The 20,791-nt window shown below is 36.9% G+C and overlaps 1 protein-coding gene across 4 annotated transcripts; it reads right to left on the bottom strand.

The window, feature by feature from the left end:
• Positions 1-3,365: 3,365 nt before the first annotated feature.
• LOC106874116 (kelch-like protein 12) lies at positions 3,366-19,607 on the bottom strand. 4 transcript variants are annotated; one of them, XM_089363581.1, is made up of 11 exons: positions 14,934-15,069; positions 12,664-12,943; positions 11,579-11,732; positions 9,555-9,772; positions 9,256-9,405; positions 8,270-8,384; positions 7,735-7,841; positions 7,354-7,546; positions 6,486-6,743; positions 5,491-5,677; positions 3,366-4,913 (listed from the first exon to the last, which is right to left on the bottom strand). In XM_089363581.1, exons 2-11 carry the CDS (start codon positions 12,862-12,864, stop codon positions 4,766-4,768), a joined length of 1,731 nt encoding a protein of 576 aa, XP_089219707.1. In that variant the 5' UTR covers positions 12,865-12,943; positions 14,934-15,069; the 3' UTR covers positions 3,366-4,765. The 4 variants fall into 4 exon arrangements, with proteins under 4 accessions (XP_089219707.1, XP_089219708.1, XP_089219709.1 ...); XM_089363582.1 differs by lacking the exon at positions 14,934-15,069 and adding an exon at positions 19,472-19,607 and having other exon boundaries at positions 4,636-4,913; XM_089363583.1 differs by lacking the exon at positions 14,934-15,069 and adding an exon at positions 14,301-14,415 and having other exon boundaries at positions 4,636-4,913.
• Positions 19,608-20,791: the final 1,184 nt, after the last annotated feature.

The raw sequence follows: 20,791 nt of genomic DNA, 5'->3' as shown, positions 1-20,791 counted from the left end.
GTCAAAATACAAACCAGCAAGCATCAGGGAGTTAGAGACAGCTTCTGGTAGAACAGCATACTTCCTTGTCTGAGTGTCGCTGAATAATTTGCAAAAGCAATGCATGCCATGTACAGGTGTGTCACCAAGAAAGTAAGAATGGGTCATACGTTCGTTAAGAAGGTGTGCAGATTGGTGTCCATCGGGGCTCAGTCCTCAGTCCCTTCCTATTTATTGCAGTTCCCTCCAGTCAATAAAAGAGGGGTTCAAGACTGTCTGTAGTCAATGTTCCATTTCTCATAACCAAATCAGTCAAAGTATTAGAAGAAATATTAAAAACATGGAAGCAACATCAAGAATCAGGAGACCCAAAGAAGAGCAATTAACCAAAGATGAAAGTCTTCATGAGCAGAAAAGAAAACAGAACACTAGTACCAACAAGGAACTGGTCATACTCAATATGCAAAAAGGGAGCAAGTGGGAACTCTATAATGTAATAGCAATTACTATACAAAAACTGAAGTGAGGTCTGAGGGAGGTTGCCAGAAAAGGATTTTTGTAAGGGACAATAAACACACAGCAATAATTAGCAGTAATGGAACCTAAGAAATGAAGATTTTTCAAATGCTCAGAAGTCTAGTAAGAGGGAGCTGAAAGCTTCTGGTAACCAGGCAACAAAATTAGTAATGGAGATGAATGTTGTAAAAGCCAGAGTAAAGATCAGTAGAAAAGGTTTAGGGAGCTCTATTAGCTCTGCTGTCAACAAAGGGATTCTCTCAGTAAGTGAAGGGCATATTGTATGGTGTTTGTGTACATGCCCTGGATGTGGGGAATGAAGGAAAGAAATGAGGTGAACTTGTACTGTTGGATGTGTAAATGTTTGCATGTCTGAATGACGAAGTAGAAGTGTGGTGAGAGAAAAACTGGGAAATGGAGGCATTAGCTTTCATGTATGAAAGAGAAGAGAGTACACGAGAGAAGAGAGTACAGGAGAGAAGAAGAAAATACAAGAGAGAAGAGATGCCATTAATGGAGACATGATGTGTAAAATGAAGAATAGTCAGGTGAGTGAGAAAAAGTGTCAATGCATGCAAGTGAAAGGAGTCTAGTGAAGAGGAACATCAAAGACATGGTGAGAAGCGATACTTGGTCTTTGGATGGTGAGACTCACAAAGATGATGAAGAACTGCAAGGAGTGGTGAGATGCTGTGCTAAAACAGACCAAAAAAACCCCAAAAAAAACAGCAAATGTAAAAGCAAAAGATCATTATATACATATATTATACATACATTTATATATAGATGTAAATGTGTGTGTGTGTGTGTATACATATATTATTTAATACAGGGTGTGGGAAAAAACAACCCTCTCCATTTGCTACATGAAGACACTGTTTCCAGCTGCCTTAACTTCACCCATACTTTATGCAGCAGTTGATGTGGTACTAAGAAAGTCAGACAGGTAGAAATGGAGTCAACATGTAGCAAATGGAGGAGGTCTTTTAACCACACCTTGTACGTATGTGTATTTATAAGTGGAGGAATATAGCTTTCCACCTAAAAACAATGAAACAATTTATGAATTAAATGGAATCCAATGTAGAAAAATATAAACACACAATATGAGGTGAATAAGTTAGTAATTTCTCAACTATTCTAGTAATAACTTGTCATAGAAATATAGAGAAATAAATTGTTTTTTCTTACTTGGGATTTCTAATAATTTTCAAGGATTGATAGATTGTGACATCATCGCCACTGGAAAGGAAGCTAGTCTACTGCAGGTTTTTTTTCCTTCACATCACCAAAATGCATTTTTCTAAAATATCTGTGGCTTGTTTGTTACTTTCATCCTCTCTACCTCTGTGTCTGCTCTTAGCAGGGAATGCTGAAATGTTTGATAGGCTGGAGATATACCAGGTGGTCGATGATGTGAAATGATTGAAGGAGATATCACTCCACTGGGAGAGGAAGAAAGTCATTTTCATCATACTTCACCTAACACAAGGATTTCAAAATTAGCAACACCAGAAGCTGATGAAACACTTAAATCACTCATAACACACAGAGCCCGGTAATGAATACAATTGTACACTGCACCTCTTAAGTGGACTGGGAGTGCAGAGCTAAGAGTGAAGACTCAAACAAGCAAGAGTGACAGAATGTGAAGATGTGTGGTCTAGTAATTAGAGTGTTGTGTTCATAATCATATGATCAAGGTTTCAGTTCCTGAACTGAGCAGTGTGTTCTTGAGCAAGACACTTCATTTCACATTGTTCCACTCAGTTATAAATGAATTCCAGCAACAACAAGGAAGATAACCCCATGATTGGCTGACAGTCCATCCAGGGGAGTTTTGTAACCCCAATCACTTTTATGGCAAGGAAATCAGGTTGAGCGCCAGCCTGATGAATTTTTGCATAATAATTTCAAATTCTGCTACAAGAGCAGCTTGGGTGTGAGTCGATTACATCAACCCCAACTGGTACTTATTTTATCGACCCTGAAAGGATGAAAGGCAAAGTCAACCTTGGTGGAATTTGAACTCGGAACATAGCGACAGGCGAAATATTGCTAAGCATTCCATCCAGCGTACTAACGATTCTGCCATCTCACCGCCTTATATAATAATAACAATAGTAATAATGATAATAATAATAATAATATGCTAAATCTTTTCTTTTTAGTTAGATAGAAAAGCAATTGAAAGAATTTTCCATGCAAAATTGGGAGTCAATTTAGATATTTTTTCTTTTCTTTTAAATTTTATCTTTGTTTTGCATGTCTTTTTTTTTGTGTCGGGGCAGGGAGTAATGACTGGCTGGTAGGGGTTGCTGAGTTTTTTTTTTGCTTTCTTCTTCCACTCAACTGATCGGATTAATAGCAGTGGACAAGGAATATAATGGATATCTGGTGTAGTGGACACCCAATGCAGTGGCCAGCAGATATACCAGACATGTAATAAAGTGGACAGTGAAAACAGTGGACATGTTGGCATAGGAGATGTGATAACACATTGGAAATGTTGACAGAATCGACACTGACAGAATGGACATGTGGCAGCTGTCAGGTTGACAATGTGGACATATTGTCACAGCTGAGATGTTGACTGGTTGCTCATGTTGGCAGAGTGGACATGTTGGAACAGTGAACATTCTGACAGAATGGACAACAGACATTTTGACATGGTGGACCTATTGACAACATGGTTGTGATGACAGAATGAACAGAAAAAGGAGAAAAAAATCAGTAGTATCCCAAAGGGGAACAGGAAGTGGACAGATGAATTATGTGTTCATCAAAAAAGCAGTAAATAAATAAATATTTTGGTTGTTCTTGACCAAAGAATCTTATCTTTGGACACATTTCAGACAGCAAATGAATAGTTTTTTTTTGTTGTTTTCCTTTTTGCTGTTGTTATTTGTGTTTCTGTAATAATTTTTTTTGCTTTGTTTCAAAGTTTTCTGAAAAAGTAATTTTAATAAATATTTGTTTTTTTAAAATTTCAATTTTTATATTCATTTCTTGAGATAGTTTAGTTTTTTAGTGTTATTTTTTATATTTAGTTTGTAAATTCTTTTCTGATTTCCACAAATGTTTATACATATGTGTGTGTGTGTTTGTATTTATGTATGTCCGTATGTATATATGTGTATGTATGTAGACACATACACACATGTAAACAATGCAATCATAAAAACCCATCAATTTATACGTTAATAAAAGTTTTCAAAGATATTCATGAGTTTTGTTACATTTCATCTCCCAGTGGCTTTGTTAAAGTCTTCTTTTGAACAGGTCTTCTCTCATGCCACTATAATACTTTAGGATGGCGCTGTATTAGTATGACAGGAACACTGTTCAAAAGATGATTTTACAATCACACCTCTTCTTTCAGGAATATTGGTAGACAAAATATAATAAAATTATGTAACAAAGCTCTAGAACATTTTTTAAAGTAATCCTTAAATTATATTCAATGCAAATAAATTGGTCAAGGAATTATTCCAAATGATCACCATTTAACCACATTCTATGGTTTAAGATTTAGAAAATGTCAGGGGGAAAGTCTATCATTTCACAAATTTAAAGCATAAACAGAAGTAAAGGCTGCTTCTTTTATGGCCACATAAACCAAGCAACACAAACAGAATGAGTCATTTGATCTTGACTTTATGTACTCAACGACTTTGATTATCTTTAAAAACTGTCAGCAACACAGATTGACAGGTTTCTGTGATTGCATAAAATATATAAATTAACCTTATATTTATTTTATTGAGCATTTATCACTATGATATATGAAATATGCTTGATCACTATATCTATGTGTATGTATGTCAGTGTATGTATATATGTACATACATACGCATATATACAATATGAAGAAATTTGTATGTAATAATGCACACACACACACACACACACATTCTTATATCAGTATGAGTATATGTATGTTTATACATGTTGTATGAGTGAGTGTGTGTGTATGTGTGTTAATTTATATGAGATCAGTATGCTAATGTGTAAGATCATGTGAAAGAGTGATTAAACAAAATGATAGTCCCTATATGTAATTATGTAATATATATATATATATATATGTGTATACACACACACACACACACACACACATATATATAAATATATATATATATATATATATAAATACATACATATATAAATAGAGAGGGAGAGAGAGAGATTTGTGTGTGTATGTATGCATATTTGTGTGTATATGTATATATGCATGTATGTATGTATGTCCTGAAATTTTGAGAGTCATTCATTGACAAAGATGTTCAGGAAAATAGCGGATGATTGCAACACCAGCATCACAGCGTTGGGTGGACATATTCTGGCCGATTATTTCCCAAGTGTTCTTCAAGGGGTCAAAACTCTCCATAGAATTTAGCAATGTATTTCCATCATATCTGAAATATATGGAAGATGGAGGAAATTTTGAAAAGAAATGGTAAGAATAAATAAAAAAAGAAGAAAAAAAGCATTAAAAAAATCTCAAGCTTCAAAAAAAAACCCCCAAATTTTATTTATTACATGTGTACGGAAGAAATCTACGGTGGATCAACTCAGAAGACATTGGTGGGACCAAGATTATAGAATGGTACTTTGGGTATCTTCTAATATTGTTCCAATGCGTTGTGAGTGGATTTGGTAGACGGAAACTGAAAGAAGCCCAGTGTGTGTGTTTCTGTCTCTTTGCCTTTATATAAGAAAATATTTCTGGTCATAGGAGAAGTATTACATTGCTTGGAAACAGACAAGATTTGGCAAAAGAAAAGGCATCCAGCCATAGAAAATCTGATATTCAGTCTGACCCATGGACGTTAAAATGATGATATATGTGTGTGTTTGTGTATATATATATATATATATATATGTGTGTGTGTGTGTGTGTGTATATATGTATGTGTGTGTGTGTGTGTATATATATATATACATATCTGAATGGCAAAGTAGATGTTAAATGATGAAAAAACTACAACTTACCCAGCAACCACCAGAAGCTTCCCCCGTAAGATACAAGCACCAACATAACATCTTGGTACAGTCATATTCTGTATTGATGTCCAGTGACCAGTGTAGCTGTTGAAACATTCTACGCTGGACAAATGGTTCGAGCCATCATAGCCACCACACACATATATGATGTCATTAACAACAGCAACACCTGCCCCTGAAATAGATAATTACATCAGCAATTTAAAATATACATAAAGGATACACTAACAATTTGAACATTCAACATAACAGCGTATGTGTGGTTGGCCTTTATGCTGGAAATAGCAGCTAAATCACCATCAAGCCACACTGTCCTGTATAATGTATCCTGGATACAATGAGTGAATAAAAGATGTCATCAGAGCTGGAATGGCTTTGATCAAAGGTCTGCTTGACTGTGACTGCCTCGGGGTTAAACAACAACATCAAGGAAGGTCCTAAGTATAGAATGAGGAATAAAACATTATTAGAAAGGGTGGTCACAGATGGAACACCTTTGGTTGTAGGTTTGCTAGATTAGAGTTGTCCAGGGCCAAACAATAACAACAACAACAACTAATGATTAAATTATGCATAAGTTTGTAAGTGGAATATGTAAAGAGAAGAAGAGCTTTTCACCAAATTAATTGTTGTCATATTAAACTAATATACTTATTAATTTCAATCTAAGACAAAAACATTCATCATTTAGAATGTTTACTAAGCTAAGGGTCTGTAACTGCTACTAAAGAAACACAATAAGGCAGAACTTGTCCAGCATTAACTTCCTTTATTTGCTAACGACAAGATAATTTTTGTTACTTACTGATGAAAATAATACTGATTTTTATGAAGCAAAATTTCTATCGAATAATGTGTCCAGTTCTGACAGACAGAAAAAAAAGGGAAATAAATAGCAATAATAAATAAACACAAAAAGAAAAAAAATACAAGCAGAAATAAAGGTAATAAATAAAGGTAATAAATAAAGGTGAGCTGCTGACCTGATCGCCGAGTGGACATTGGTTCCATGGGTGACCATCGTTCAGTGTCTGGATCATAAACTTCTCCTGAATCAAGGAGATTAACCCCATCATATCCTCCAATACAGTAAATCTTGTCTCTGGCCACAACAAGTCCAGCTCCTTCCCGACCAACAGACATACCACACAGTAATATCCACTGGTCAAGTACAACATTATAAACCTCCATACTTGTGTGTCGAGAGTAACCATCAAACCCACCACAAACATAGATTTTCCCTGGAAAGAGATCAAACAAACAGCTTTGCATGATTTCTCTTGAAAATTTGTCATTGGTCAGTGATGACCACTGAAGCCTGGAACCTCAGTACAAATCTTTCACCATTTCAGCCAATCCTATTTCTTTCACCTTCACACCCCATCCTCCATCCCCTGCCTCTTCCATCTCCTTCTTTTAACTTTCCCCTCACATCCTTATCTATTCATCAATCACCATTCTTCACCTTTCCTCTCAATTCTTTTACATACTCATCTTCTTGTCCCTTGACAGTAAACATGTCACTACTGCTTTTGTCTTCTTTCCAGCCACTTATGACCACCCACCCTTAATTATACCGGGTAGCCACATATCTCCTCTATAACAAAAACACCTGTGCTTCTCCCTCCATCATACCTTTCAGACCATGGCAACAAATAGAGAGGACAGCCAAGGCTTGTAAACTTTTGGCTTACAAGTATTGCAGCGCAATACTAACAACAACAACAGCAACAATAACAACACCACCGTCCCCATCACAATAAATCTTAAACCACCAATGACAACAATAACAACAACATCATCATCATCATCACACCGTTCCGAAACATTTAAAGAAATCCAATTCCTTACCTTTGTAAACACAGGCTCCAGCTAGGCCTCTGTGTTGATTCATTGGAGCCACATTTTGCCATTGGGCTTCTTCAGCTGTTGTGTCCAAACATTCTACAGAGTTTAACCGTGCTTGACCATCATAGCCACCAATAACATAAATTTTACCATTTAACGATACTGCAGATACATAGCGCCGGGATTTCAGCAGACTCTAGTGGAACCAATTAGAATAATATGATGATTAATTTGAAACAATGTGAATCAAATAAGCATTTGACAGAGTATGGAATGAATGAAAATAAATCCTTTAAGAGTTATTTGTTAGCATAAAAGATTAGATTGGTATAAACACGTATGCCTTCTTCTGTAACAGATAATAATACTGACAATGGTACTTACAGGTAGATATTTCCATTCTGATGTCTTTGGATTGTACATTTCAACAGTGTCAACTAAATTCTGGTGGGAGCCAAACCCTCCAAGAATCACGACAACTTCTTGATTACCTGCGAGACAAAAATGAGAGTCAGTACATACTTGTATGCATGTATACATACATACATATATATATATATATATATATATATATATATATATATATATGATGATTTATTGACAAGGGGGTGGGTGGGTGGGTGTTTGTTGGGGTTAAAATGATGAGTAATAGTGGATGTAGATTGATGTTGTTGGTAGCAATGAGAGAGAGAGAGAGGAAGAGATAGAGAGAAAGAGAGAGAGAGAGATAAACTGATAGACAAAGAGAGGAACAGAGAGAGTGGCAAAAACAGAGAGAGTGACAGAAAGACACAAACACAGAGAAACAGAGAAAGAGCAATAGAGACACACACACACAGAGATAGAGAGAGAGTGTGTGTGTGTGTGTGTGTGTGTAGAAGCGTTGTTCCAGAAAAGTGTAAAACAGTGGAGTATTCACCATAACGGGGTTGAGTCCTCAGGCTACACATACCACTCCGAAGATCTGGACGTAGATGGAATTTCTTTGCTTCATCAACGAGATCCCGACATTCATGGCACCGTCGAATTAATGGCTTTCATGGGAGGAAGAAGAAAAAACAATTTAGAAATAAAAAGATACAAAAAAAACAATTTAAATAGCAAACAAAATGAGAAGAATTCCATGGAATTAAGGAAAATCCCCAATTCACAATTCATAAACCTTGGGCAAACTGTGACCCATGGAACTTTCTGAAAAGCACAACTAATGGAAAATTATCTTGGATTTCTTTTGCAGTGGTGCAGCCTGCTTTATGGAGAGGCATGTTCTATGCAGCCCCACTTTTTGCAAAAGATTGGTCATGCTTGATATAAACACTGACAGAGGTGTGTGCATGTATTTATGTACCTGTGTGTGTGTGTGTATGAGTGTTTGTATATGTGCATGTGTGTGTGTGTTGTATATACATACTCATAAATGCTCTATATTGTTTATGTTTAAAAATTCTAACGTTTTATGTTTTTTTTATTTATGACAGAGCAACAATCTTAGCAGCTTTTCTTCTGGCTTTAGGTGCTGTGTTCAAATCCCACCAAGGTTGACGTTGCCTTTAAGAATCAAATATGCAAATATTGCTTAGTGATTAGAAGAAAACCACCCAGAGGGCAGTGTTTCCAGCATGGCAGCCATGGCAACAGCCTAATGACTGGAACCAGTGATAGGAATACTCAGCCAGCAAGATATTTTGCTCACACCATTTTCAGAGATTTTTTTTAATGGATGCTTCATGGGGAATATTTAAATACCCTCTTCCCCTAGTATATGACTGGTATTTATTTTTACTTCAACATCTCCAGAAAGATGAAAGTCAAAGTTGTCCTGGGCAAGGATTGAACTCAGAACATAAAGAGCTGGAAATAACTACCATAGACATTCTACCCATAAGCACCTTCTTAGATACTGACCTCTGTATCAATTTTATCCGTGATGTACCAGGCCGACAGGAGTGGCAGCCGAACATGTTGAAGGAGGCGGGCAAGCTTATCTTTTCTGGTTTCTGGATCATATTTCACCCATTTGACAACAGCTTCATAGACAGGTTCTTCACAAATCACCTGAACCAAACGGAAACAACACAATAACAAATACATGAATCAGTTTTCAATGTATCAGAGCATGACAAATAGAAAATGATTATCTTGATGGTGGTGGTGACAATGAATGCAAATTGCCATAAAGTAGTAAGGTCTATTGTATAAACTACCTCAATTTCATCACTTTGTATCAAGCGTTCGACTTCTTCCACTGGCAAAAGTCGAAACTCCTCGTTCTGTATGATTTCATCGAACGCTTTCACACTGTATTTCTCTGCAGCAGTCAACAGTCTTTCGCAGCCGTGATTTTCAGCAAAGATCTTAATACCCAAGCAGTTGGTGGGGTCCAGTTGTTTCTCAAGGAAGGCACTGCATGCATTTTTGACCCCTGAAATAGTAGCAATCATAGGAACACACAATAGACAATATTATTTTCTTTACAAATGCATGAAAAAAAAAAAAAACGAGAGAAGCTAAACCTGCTTAATGAATAAACAAAACCTTCCTACTTTCAACTACATCTTTAAAAGAAGGACCCCAAAAGCTAAAGAGAGAACTCTTATAAACTGAATCAACTTGTTCATATCCATCCGAAACCTGGAGTGTAAGAAGGTCATCAATGCACAAAAATACTTCCTTTCACCATCATCATTTAATGTTCCTTTTTCCCTGCTGGTATGGGTCAGATGATTTCATAGGAGCTGGAAGTAGCACTGCTTCCTGTCGGCCTTGACACATTTCCTGTGTCCTTATGTTTACAAGGGGGAGACAAGCACCTCCACCCAACTAAGCCTGCATCCAGAGACATGGTTCTGAGTCTTTGCTCGTCATCAGTCTGGAGTAGCATGATCTGCTAGTCGAAGATGCCTGTCAAGCTCTTGTAAACATATAATAATTCTAGTGAAACACATTCACTGATTTCAAAAATAGAAATAATACATTTCTAAATATCTCAGAGAGATTTATGCAGTAGTGATACGATAAAGTAATTGTATGCTGTCAACTTAATGTGACAGTCCCACGAAGGGAATAATACTACTGCTATTTAGCCCTAGGAAGCAGCATTGTTTCCTGTCAGCCTTGACACATTTCCTGTTGTATGCTGTCAACTTAATGTGACAGTCCCCTTTATGGCTTTATTATAACTGAACATAAAACTAACACACACACACACAGATATGATGGGTTTCTTCCAGTCTCCATTTATCGAATTTATTCAGAAGGCTCTGATCAGACCAAGATTATTGTAGAAGACACTTGTCCATGGTGCCACAAAGTGGGACAGAACCCAAGACCCTATGGTTGGAAATCAAACTTCTTAACCAATCAAGCCAATTAGCTGTGCTTAATATTAGATTAAATACTTTATAATTATGCCTTAAATGATGGAAATATCAGGTTGCTGGTGCCAGTTGCATGATGTTTACAAACACAGGTTCACATCAGAGATCATCTTTATCAATGTCTAACTAAATACAGTAAAAGTTTGCTCACAAACTTTGTTGATTAGGAAATAATCAGTAAACACTTTTATCACCAAAAACAAAAGGAACTGACGTTTGCAGTAATGGAACAATGTTTATTATCTCAACACAAATCCACAGAAACGTGTGTGTGTGTGTGTGTGTGTGAGTTGGTGCTATAAATAGACATTGGGTCCACGTCATTATCAATGTTGACACAATTTATGTCACATGAAATTACTAAATGCAGGAAACAACTAAATGAAACTCTGGAGTGTTTTGAAAATGTTTTCTAATTAAATGCCATGTTTAATTGGTAATGACGTAAGTATGATTTTAGTCATTATTCTATCCAATAATTACGATAAATCTGACACTCCACTCCTGTATTCGCCTTACGTTGGGGGATGACATGGTCTGCAGCTGCAAGTTTCGTGTTTGATACGCTCAAACAAAGACGTCATGTGTATTAATAGTCAAGATATAATTATTTTTAGTTTTCAGGATTTTATTCATCATCATCATCATCAGTCTATTCAGTCAGTATCTACACAGGAGAGTCACCATCAACACACTGAATCTATCCAACAAACATGCACAGTTTATTTGCTTAAAAATCTCAACTCCTCTGCTCTAAAAATGCATAAATTAAAAACTGTGATAATAATTGAAAAATGCAGTGAAAGTAAATTGGAAAAGAAGACATTTATAAAGGTGTTGTCATATCTTACCTGTGAGCTGGAGTAAGCAGGCAGCAGGTAATAATTCTTGGACATTGCTTATATTAACACAGACAGTTTCGGTATAGATGAAATCCAGCAGGACTTGCATGACAGTTGCTGAAACACCTTGAATATGGATCTTTGACTCGCTTTTTTCAGACATCTTAAATAACAATCAAACAGACTTAAACAAGTAAATATTAAATGAAAACATTTAAGTCAGAAATATTAACCCTTTCGTTACCATATTTCTGTTGAAATACACTGCTTTGGTTTCAATAGTTTTTGGAGATAATGAAGAATTTAATAAAATGGCTTTGTTCCATTGTTAAACTGGGGTTTGGAATATAAAATCAACTGAAATCAAATGTAAATTTGATGGAAGGTTTCAAGATCACTTTTAAAATAGAAAGTTTGTATCCTAGAACCAGGATACAATATCTGGCAAGAGAGTATCAAAAAGTTAAACAACAGTCAGTACTATTCTGATGTGTCTGTGGAACACTCAGTCATTTACACGTTAATTCAAGGGCAGATAATTCAGCTGATCGAGCAACTGAATCTTCATCGAACTTTGGAAATCCATCACCACTTCATCTCATGTTAAACATTTATTTGCAATTTTGTTTAATTAATAGAAAACATCACCCTCTCATCTTTTTAACATCCACTTTTCCATGCTATCATGGATTGGACAGAATTCACTGAGGCAGATTTTCTACAACCAGATGCCTTTCCTGCATTCAAACCTCACCATCTTCCAAGCAAGGCAATATTTTACCCCTACAACAGGATACATCTTTCCACAAAAGATCAGAAATGAATGACACTGCTTGTATAACAGTGATACTCATTTACAACCATCATACACTCCTAAGACTTTGGTCATCCTGGGACTGTAGTAAAGGCGACTTGCCCAATGTTCCACTCAGTGGGATTGAACTCAAAAACCACATGGCTGGGAGGTAAACTTTTTAATCACTCGCCGTGAAGGAATATCATTACGAATATGGTAACTAAAGGGAAGAAAAAAATGAAACCATCAGTTCTGAGCTGCAGCTAACTCACAAAGCCGAGAGTGAAAGAGTTCTCACCTCATTAGTGAACATGGCACAGAAGTAATCACTGCAGGCTGCCAACACAATCCTGTGGACTGGGAAGTCCATTCCACCCACATGCAAAGTGACATCACACAGGACCCGTGTCTTACGCAGTAAATTCATTGTGGTCAGCAGAGGTTTAGCATGGCAGTTTGTAAACACCTCACTGGCCTGCTCCTCTTCAAGGTAAGCCATGGCGCCAGAAAGCAGGAACTGCTGAAGCAGCGCTTTTTGATACTCAGATCATCAAAGAGCTGTGGATGAAGAGGAAAACCTGCAAAAGAGAGAAGAAAAGAAACATAAAAAAAAGCAGTGATTAAAGAATCAGGAGCCAAAAAAAGTTGGGGTTTATTGAGAAAATGCTATGGTTGAAATCTGTTGATTATATATGTTTATGTATGCATGTATGTAAATATATGCACACATCTATACATATACATATATATCTATATACTATTCAAAGTCAGATTAAATCTTTGCATGCTTGAACATAAAGAGTAGGGAAGAAATGCCACTAAGTAGTTTTCTCTGATGCACAGACCATTATACTAGCTCAGGAATAATAATAATAATAATTATAATAATGAATCACGAAAGTATTTGAAAGTTGCAAGAACAGGTAGCATGGTACCATAGGCTGCAGGTATAGCAAGACTCCAGGAGTTCCAACTAAACTTGAGTTAAAAGAATAATGATAAGAATCGTCTCGAATTTTGGCAAAAGGCAAGCAATTTTGAGGGGAGGGGGAAGTCATATTGAGCCCTGTACTCGACTGGTATTTATTTTATTGACCTGAAAAGAATGAAAAGCAAAGATGACCTGGTGTTCCCCAGATGGAAGTGATGGAAATGAATTCGGCTACATCTGCATCAGCACAACATGATGCTCAAAAAGTAGATGTCAAAGTGTGTAGGGACACAGATGCAGGATCAGACCGTCCTCTTCTTTGGGCAGTGCTACAAACTGAAGCCTGAAGAGTTAACAAAGCAAAAAGTAGACGGTCCCTTTGCAGTGGAAAGACTGAAGGTGGTCCCAGTGCTGCAGTTTTCATATGTGCACACACAGACACACACATATGCATGCATGCATGTATATATACACACACACACACAAATCTATACACACACATATATATGTATAAATACATCCGATATATATGTGTGTGTGTGTGTGTGTACACACACAGAGATACACACATATAGTTTTCAAATTTACCGAAAATAAAAGACGAAGACAGGTGATGGAACAAGAAGCAGGTGTATTAGTTTAACGTTCGGGAAGAATGGCAAAGTCATTGACGTTTCGTGTCCACGCTCTTAGACAGAAACGGTTGAGAGGGGAAACAATGGAGAAAGAAAGAAAGAAAAAAACGGAGAGTGAAAAATATGGGGAGGGATTCACGTTTTAACACAGTGCATATACATATATGTGGACACATAGACATATAGATATATATATGCACGTATGTCTATACACATAACAGACATACACATATGTGTACACATGCATACTAAAGATAGCATACATATATACACGCATGCATACACATCTACATTTTTTTTAATTGCCAACTGAAAATAGTGTTCGGTAAATGTTGCATAAAGCGTATTTGAACGAAACTGGCGATTTACTTGTTTGCAACTCAAGTCTGTCTCGTTCGTTGCGATCCTTCAGCTGACAATACGACGATCGAATCGTGCAAGAAACTGCGAGTAACGACAAGAGAGGAGGAATGTTGAATCATCATTCTCTTGCACGCAAGCGCACGCACACACACACACACACACACACAAGCACATACCATATAAGTGTATGTATCTATACATCGCCAGAACCCGTCTCTGCTATTGTAACCCAACAATGACGTTGATGTGAATAATAAAGAATTATTATCATTATCATTATTATTATTATTATTATTATTGTTTGTTATTGTTACTGTTGCTATTAATCATTAATATTATTATTTCATATTAAATTTTTTCCTTCCTGCTTATATATATACATACATACACACACACACATATATATATATATATATATATATATATATATATATATATATATACTGAAAAGAAAATTGCAATTAGCAAAGCGTTCTTAATTACAATGCAAGCAACGAAAAAATGCATAGCAACATAGATGTATGCAATTTATTTATAAATGCAATGTCTACGAAGGAAGAAAAACATCTGCAGAGTGGCAACGACGTAAGATGAGAGCTGGAGAAAGATGTTGCTGGTGCAATGATGTTGCATGCTTACCTAACAAAGTGATACAGCTGGAGTCGATGTGAGAACAGGTGCCCCTTTAATTAAAGTCCAGATACAGCAAGACGACACAACTAATCCATATTTCACCACATTCAGCCTCGTTATCGACCTGTAGCTTATTATCGATTTGTTATGGCTTGTTGTAGCTGCTTGCATTTCGCGCACTTTTTTCGCATAACGTCATTTCGATATTTTTAAATGGTTCGTAATAAAAGTCACTCGTTTATCGTCTACATGGCTCAGATGAAGTAAAAGCAACTGCCAGAGGATAAAAGAGGGGAGAAAGGGCTGACGTAAGACAAGTAAAGATACACAGCATGCTTTATACTGTGAGAGAATCGGACAGAAAAAGAGAACACTGAAAGAGCCACGAAGAGGAAAGGGTGGATAGGCATGCCTGGAATAGTGTTGAGGAATTCCAGGAATTATGAATTTTAGAAGAATGCAGTTTCCTGACAGTTAACAACTGATGTGGGTAGTTTATTCTACGCTTCGACAATTTTGAGTGTGAAAAAGTGTTTCTGAAAGTGAAGGGTAATTTTTTTTTCTTTTTTTTTTTTGCTACAGGTGGTAAAAATATTTGGTTTCAAATTTTGGCACAAAACCAGCAATTTTTGGAGGAGGGGGGTAAGCCGATTACATCGACTCAGTACTCAACTGGTGCTTATTTTATCGATTCCGAAATGATGAAAGGCAACGTCAGCCTTGACGGTATCTGAGCTCAGAACGTAAAAACGGACGAAATGCCGCTGAGCATTTTGTTCGGCGAGCTAACGACTCTCCAGGTCGCCGCCTTCACATTGTGGTAGAGATAGTGAATTACAAAAAAAGGTTGCTCAAGTTGGTGATAATAATCGTGTGGAGAGACAAGGGCAGCAAGTTTTGAGGGGAGGGTTTAGTCGATAACATTGATCTCAGTACTTTATTTTATCGACCCTGGAGGAGTGAAAGGTAAATTGGACACTGGCGGGATTTGAACTAAGAATGCACAGAATCAGAACAAATGCTACAAGGCATTTTCTGACGATTCAATCAACTCGCTGGTTGTTTTTTTCTTTATTTTTTTCTTTATGTGCTTATAGTATACAGCGATCAGATGCACAAAAATTCATCAGAGTGAGAGAGAGAGAGCACAGCAATATGGCAAGTGAAGAAAGACCAAAGTGCATGTACCATAGACGGAATAATACTGAAAGAAGCAATGACGAAGAAGGTTAATGGCTTCGGTCTTTTCCAGGGTTTCTGTTCTGTGTCTTAAGGGGTGAGGGAAGAGGAATTTATCTTCCAGGTCTGAATATTCGCAATTTTGTCGGATTCTGTTTTAAAGGCATCCAGGAAGCAGACGATGGTGTTAAACCGGATGACGGACGAAAGAGATAAAGAAATAAATAACATAAATGGGCGGAGCTTCGGACAGTGGATCCACCCACTTATGCATTTTAATCAACATTTCCCCCTCCCCCCCGAGTCTCTAGTTAACTAAGCTATTAATTTTACTTAACCAGAACTCAAATAACGATCCTACTCCTTTTCCTCCCCCCTCTCTCTCCAGAATTCTTAAAACGTTAAATTCTTCCCTCCACAAGACTATTGAACTTAACAAACTCTCCCTATTCTATTAACAAAATTGTTGCAGACACTGCAGAGCATTCCTCTCTTTGGGTTTCACATCTTACCCCAACGAGATAAACCTAAAAATCAAACGAGCCCTCGGTAGGATAAAAAAAAATCCCCCACGAGTTTAAGGCCGCGAGCTGGCAGAATCGTTAGCATGCTGGGCGAAATGCTCAGCAGGATTTCGCCCGTTGCTACGTTATGAGTTCAAATTTCGCCGAGGTCGACTTTGCTTTTCATTCTTTCGGGGTCGATGAAGTAAGTACCAGTTACACACTGAGGTCGATGAAATCGACTACCCCTTCCCCGGATTTTTTAATCTCGATAGATCTGAGCCGCTGACAGCAAAGAAATCATTGGTGTCCCGTCTCACCGAAATATCAGGTGATGCCTCGTGTAGGTACTTGGCTGTTCCTGCGCTTCAGCCTCGCCCTCACTCGATATTTGTTTCATATTGTCTGATAAACTTAATCCAGAGATGTCCCAGTATTCGCTGGTCTGGTACAAAATTACGGAAGTTTGTATGCCTTTTAATTTATTTATTGCTCAATTTACTGAATTATTATCCCTTTATTTTTGTAAATGTATTTCTATAGCAGTTTTATAAACAATTATTATTACGTTTCCCCAACTCAACACTTCTTATACACCAGGCGTCCTCCATTCACTTTACATCCCTTACCAGTGGAGTTCTCTCTTTAAAATTCCACACCCAATCCCTTTCATACAAAGTTCTTTGTGCTCCATCATTCATAAACTCTAACATTTGCCCATCCAGCGGAGCATACTCGCCTCTTTTCTTTCCCAACTTCACGAAAGTTCTGCATTCAAGGCCCACGCCTTTATATCCTGCAACATCGTTCTTCGCACAAAAGCATCATTCAGAGAGAGAGAAAGAGAGTCGGGAGAGGGAGAGAGAGAGAAAAAGAGAGGGAGAGAGATGAGAACCCCTTTTTGATGCCAACAAAAACAGCTATGTGAACTTTATTCCACTCCGTTCTTACACAGGTTGGTAAATAATATTAGCTCCAAACTCTCTGCTAATTCGGTCGCCTAGGTAACAAAGGCTATCAACCACTTCTAGAGAGCCTTTTAAGCATTCGGAGGAATCTTCATCGATGGTACTTTTACAGTTGACTGTTCCTGTTCATCCACCATATATAAACACGCTGTCAATTTGCCTGTGATCCCACTACACCCCAGATGTATCTATTGTTTACAAAGGGATTGACATATATAGCTTCTCCCTAATCCCCTGCACATTGACTATGACCACTTCTACAGCAGCGGGGTCCTGCTGTCTTTCCTTCCATTACTTAAGTTTTTGCTACATTAACTTAGAAGCCTCTTGATTCTAGGTTTTGCTTCCAACTTTGGGAGTTCTTCTCTAAGATTCAGTTATGAGACCAAGACTGTTACATGGAGGCGTTGTTTCCGTGAGCAGCAACCTGTTTGAAACTCCACTGTTATGACTTGGAAGACAATAATAAACAAACATACGAACTAAATTCCTCACTGAATTTTGTTAACTCAGTTAATTTCCTAATGGTACCTTTCTATAGAGATTGCAAAACTCTTACAATCCATTTGTTTGTCTCCGCCCCCCCCACTTTTTTCTCTTTCTTTTGCTTTATGACCACCAGACTACGAACTGTGTCAAAAACGTTTTCCTGGTCAACAAAAGCTAGGCAGGGTAGTTTACTTCTAGCTAAGTACTTCTATCTGTGACACCCAATAAACTTGAACTGCACCATGTCAAGGATGAATCTCTTCCTAATCAGTTTGCACCATTAATTAATTCAGTGACTGTCTGGAAAATCTTTCTTTGCGTAAACAACTGATGAGATGAGATGAGACGGTCATTAGATATGACTCCTTCCTCTGCTATTTTACTGTCTACACTGGAGACTTGCATGTGATTCACTTCGCCAGACGTCTGAAACATCTCTAAGACCATACTTAACAGTCCAGTTGCCTCCTCACTCTTAATCATGATTTCCATTGTACGGCAGTTAACACTTCATTTGCCGGGTTAGCAACTCTCTCCCTCATTTGCCTCATTTAAGAACTCTTTCTTCTGTGAGGTGATATGCGCAGCCATCTTCTTAGATTATGAAATGTTTCCTTTTTCCTTCTATTTTCATGCAAACATGCAGTAGATTGGCAGAATCGGTGGAGCAGCTGACAAAATGTGTGGCAGTATTATTTCCAGTTCTAAGTGTTTGGTGTTCAAATCCTGTCACAGTCAGATTTGCTCTTCTTCTCCTCTTTTAGGGTTGAAGAATGAAATCCCAGTTCAGATGGTGGAGTAGTGACATTGTTACAGTGTTGGATGAAATGCCTTGTGGTATTTGGTCCAATTCTCTACAAATCCTCCTCTTAAAGTCAACATTGCTTTCCATCCTTTTAGGGTCAATAAAATAAAGTCACAAACCAGAATAATGGTTAGCATCAGGCAAGAAGTCTGCTGTATTTGTTCCAGTCTTTGGCATCTTGAGTTGTTGGTTAGGGGAAGACTTAATCTGTTTCCTAGTTTGTGCAGGCATTTGGGCAAGAACTTAACATTAAAACTTACCAGTTAATTTGCAATTGCTAATTGTAAACATAATTAGCTGGTGAAATATCCTCGTTAACAACTCAAAGTGACACAAGATTAGATCAAAGCTCATCGGTAATTAAAGAAAAGTTTGCATTAACAGAAGATAAACTTTGAGAAAAATAATTAGGTTGATATTAACAGCTAATTAGTTTTGTGTAAACGACAAACACATTAGACATTTTAACTAGATAATTAATTGTGTAAACAAGAATATATTCTGTAACAAAACAAAAACACCTGAGATGATGGAAAAGTGTGTTTATACCAATTGAAGTGTTTGTGTTTAAAAGCATAAGAAAAAAACAATAAAACTCACACAAGGTGAATTCCAGTGGATTAACTGAAGATTAATTCTCCATGTCATGTAGCAATATGTTACAGATGGAAGTATGTAACTATTTATCTGGCAGAAGAAGTTTCAAGTTTATGGAAACATGAGATTTCTTTGGTCAATTTCTTCTACAAATGCTTGTCTGAAAATGAGTTTTTTTTTTCTCTTTGTCCAAAACTATTTTAGTTTCAGTGTTTGGCATGAAAAGGTTTCTTTTTGGAAGAGTCAAAGACTGATTGTCAGTTGAGAAAGGAATGGTAGAACACAAAAATAAAACAAACACAAAGAAAAACCAAAATTTAAAGTATGTGTATATATATATATATATATATATATATATATATATATATATATATATATATATATATATGTACATATAGATATGAGTGTATGTATGTATGTGTGGAGTGGAGTGAAAGCTTTTGAGGAGGCCAGGGTGACATGCAAAACTCGAGAGATTTAAAGAAGAATCTCGGCAACTTTTTTGTGCACGCCGTTTGTGACAGTTTGCTGGGCTCAAATTTCATTTGTGGACCCATGGAGAACGAACCTCCACTAATTATTCTGCCTGTATATCTGTGCACACCTTTCAGTGCCATGTATGACAGAAGGTTTGCAAATCTATCGGAGGCCTCTAAAGACATTTTAAGATCCACAAAGATCAGAACTTAACTGCAGCTCTTGGTGGTCCTAATCGGATTTGCAATCTTTGTGGGTGTCTTTTCAATACGTTGTTTGGTTTAAAAAGCCACATCAGATGCCATGATGGTTCTCAGGTGTAGGTACAGGGGGTGGTCAGACTCTGCATAAGGAGCAGACAACCACCGTGGATATATATATGTATGTATATATACACACATAAAGAACTTATTATATATAGTACTCAGACACACTACAAAAAAGGGTAAAAGAGGGGACAGAAAGCAGCAATAAAAATCAAGTAAAAAGACCAACAACAGCCAAATATATATATGTGAGGAGGTGGATGCATCGTATACACCCAGAAAACTTTAAGTCATATCAAGCTGAGAGAAACTGTTTTGTATAGATATAGATATATATATATCGAGAGAAAGAACTATATAGGTAGATAGATATGTTTGTAGTTGTAATGAATGAATGAAAAAGTACTCAATACCATCAAGTAGAGGATTAATTGAATTTGGTCAGCTAAAACCAAGGCTGGTAAGTACTAACAGCTTCCTTGTGGGAGAGCTACACAGTTCTCTAGACTACCATATTGGGATAAAGTTACAAATATATATATATATATATATATATATATATATATATACATATAGTTGT

This window comes from Octopus bimaculoides, chromosome 15 (assembly GCF_046866305.1).
Source record: "Octopus bimaculoides isolate indiv1 chromosome 15, ASM4686630v1, whole genome shotgun sequence".
In the NCBI taxonomy this organism is placed as follows: domain Eukaryota; kingdom Metazoa; phylum Mollusca; class Cephalopoda; order Octopoda; family Octopodidae; genus Octopus; species Octopus bimaculoides.
This window is presented reverse-complemented; position numbering and strand designations above follow the sequence as displayed.